At 71.0% G+C, this 896-nt stretch overlaps 1 protein-coding gene across 1 annotated transcript in view; it reads right to left on the bottom strand.

The window, feature by feature from the left end:
* ADCY1 (adenylate cyclase 1) overlaps window positions 1-896 on the bottom strand; it is a 37335-nt gene that overhangs the window by 9206 nt on the left and 27233 nt on the right. The window contains exons 14-15 of the mRNA XM_025046483.1: window positions 747-894; window positions 345-471 (exon numbers count right to left, since the gene is read on the bottom strand). Of these exons, the coding sequence (XP_024902251.1) occupies window positions 345-471; window positions 747-894 (275 nt within the window). The remainder of the gene's footprint in view (window positions 1-344; window positions 472-746; window positions 895-896) is intronic.

Here is an 896-nt window from a genome sequence, read left to right as displayed (position 1 = left end):
CACGCCCGCCCACCCCGCTCGTGGCAGAGCTCCCCGTGTCCACGTTAAGTACCAATCCAGCCCCCGCTGCAGTGTGAGAGTCTGCGCATTCCAGGCTTCCCGTGACCCACCGGACCCGCTGTCCATCCAGCCAGGGGACGCTGAGCCCCTCCGCACCGTCACCCCCCTGCTTCTCGTAAAGCCGCCGCCACACTGACCGTGGGCAGGGCTCCCCCAGAGGCCCCGCCAGGCTCCCCGCACTGCCCTCCCTCCGGCCCCGGCCCCCTGGCGCACCCCGGACACTGCTGCCCACAGCCGGGACCCCGGGAACCCCGCCCCCCGAGGACGCAGAAGGCTCGTCTTGCCTGCGCAGCCCACAGGTAGTCCAGCCGCAGCTTGATGTCCACCTGCCGGGCGTGCAGGGCCAGCGTGCACGAGAACAGCAGGATGGCCACGACCGGCTCGAAGCTGCCCCCAGAGACCGGGCCGCCCCTTGGGGGAGACGAGGGAGAAACCAGTCAGTGCCGAGCCTTCGTCACCAAACACAAGACTCTCCGAAGAGCGCCCTGAGGTGTCCCACGCGCAGTGGCACCCGGGACCCAGCCGAGAGCCACGTCTCGCCGGAACCCGAGGCCTCGCCGGAATCGGGGCTGAAATGGGGGAACAGAGAAGCCGCGGAGCCCGTGAGCCCCGACCCGCACGCCGGCACACGCAGCGACACGCGCGGGTTCGCGGTGCGCACCAGGCTGTTCCGGGGGGGCACCTACCCCGCGGCCCTGGTGTAGCCGCTGAGCTCCAGGACCAGGATGTAGGACGTGGCGAGCACGGACAGCAGGATGACCTTCGGCAAGGAGGAGACGCGCAGGAACACGGTGAGCGGGAGCGTGCCCACCAGGCCGCAGAGCAGGGCGTGCGGC

This window comes from Pteropus alecto, unplaced genomic scaffold (genome assembly GCF_000325575.1).
Source record: "Pteropus alecto unplaced genomic scaffold, ASM32557v1 scaffold214, whole genome shotgun sequence".
Taxonomy (NCBI): domain Eukaryota; kingdom Metazoa; phylum Chordata; class Mammalia; order Chiroptera; family Pteropodidae; genus Pteropus; species Pteropus alecto.
The sequence above is the reverse complement of the archived record's forward strand: the minus strand, read 5'-3'. Positions and strand labels throughout refer to the sequence as shown.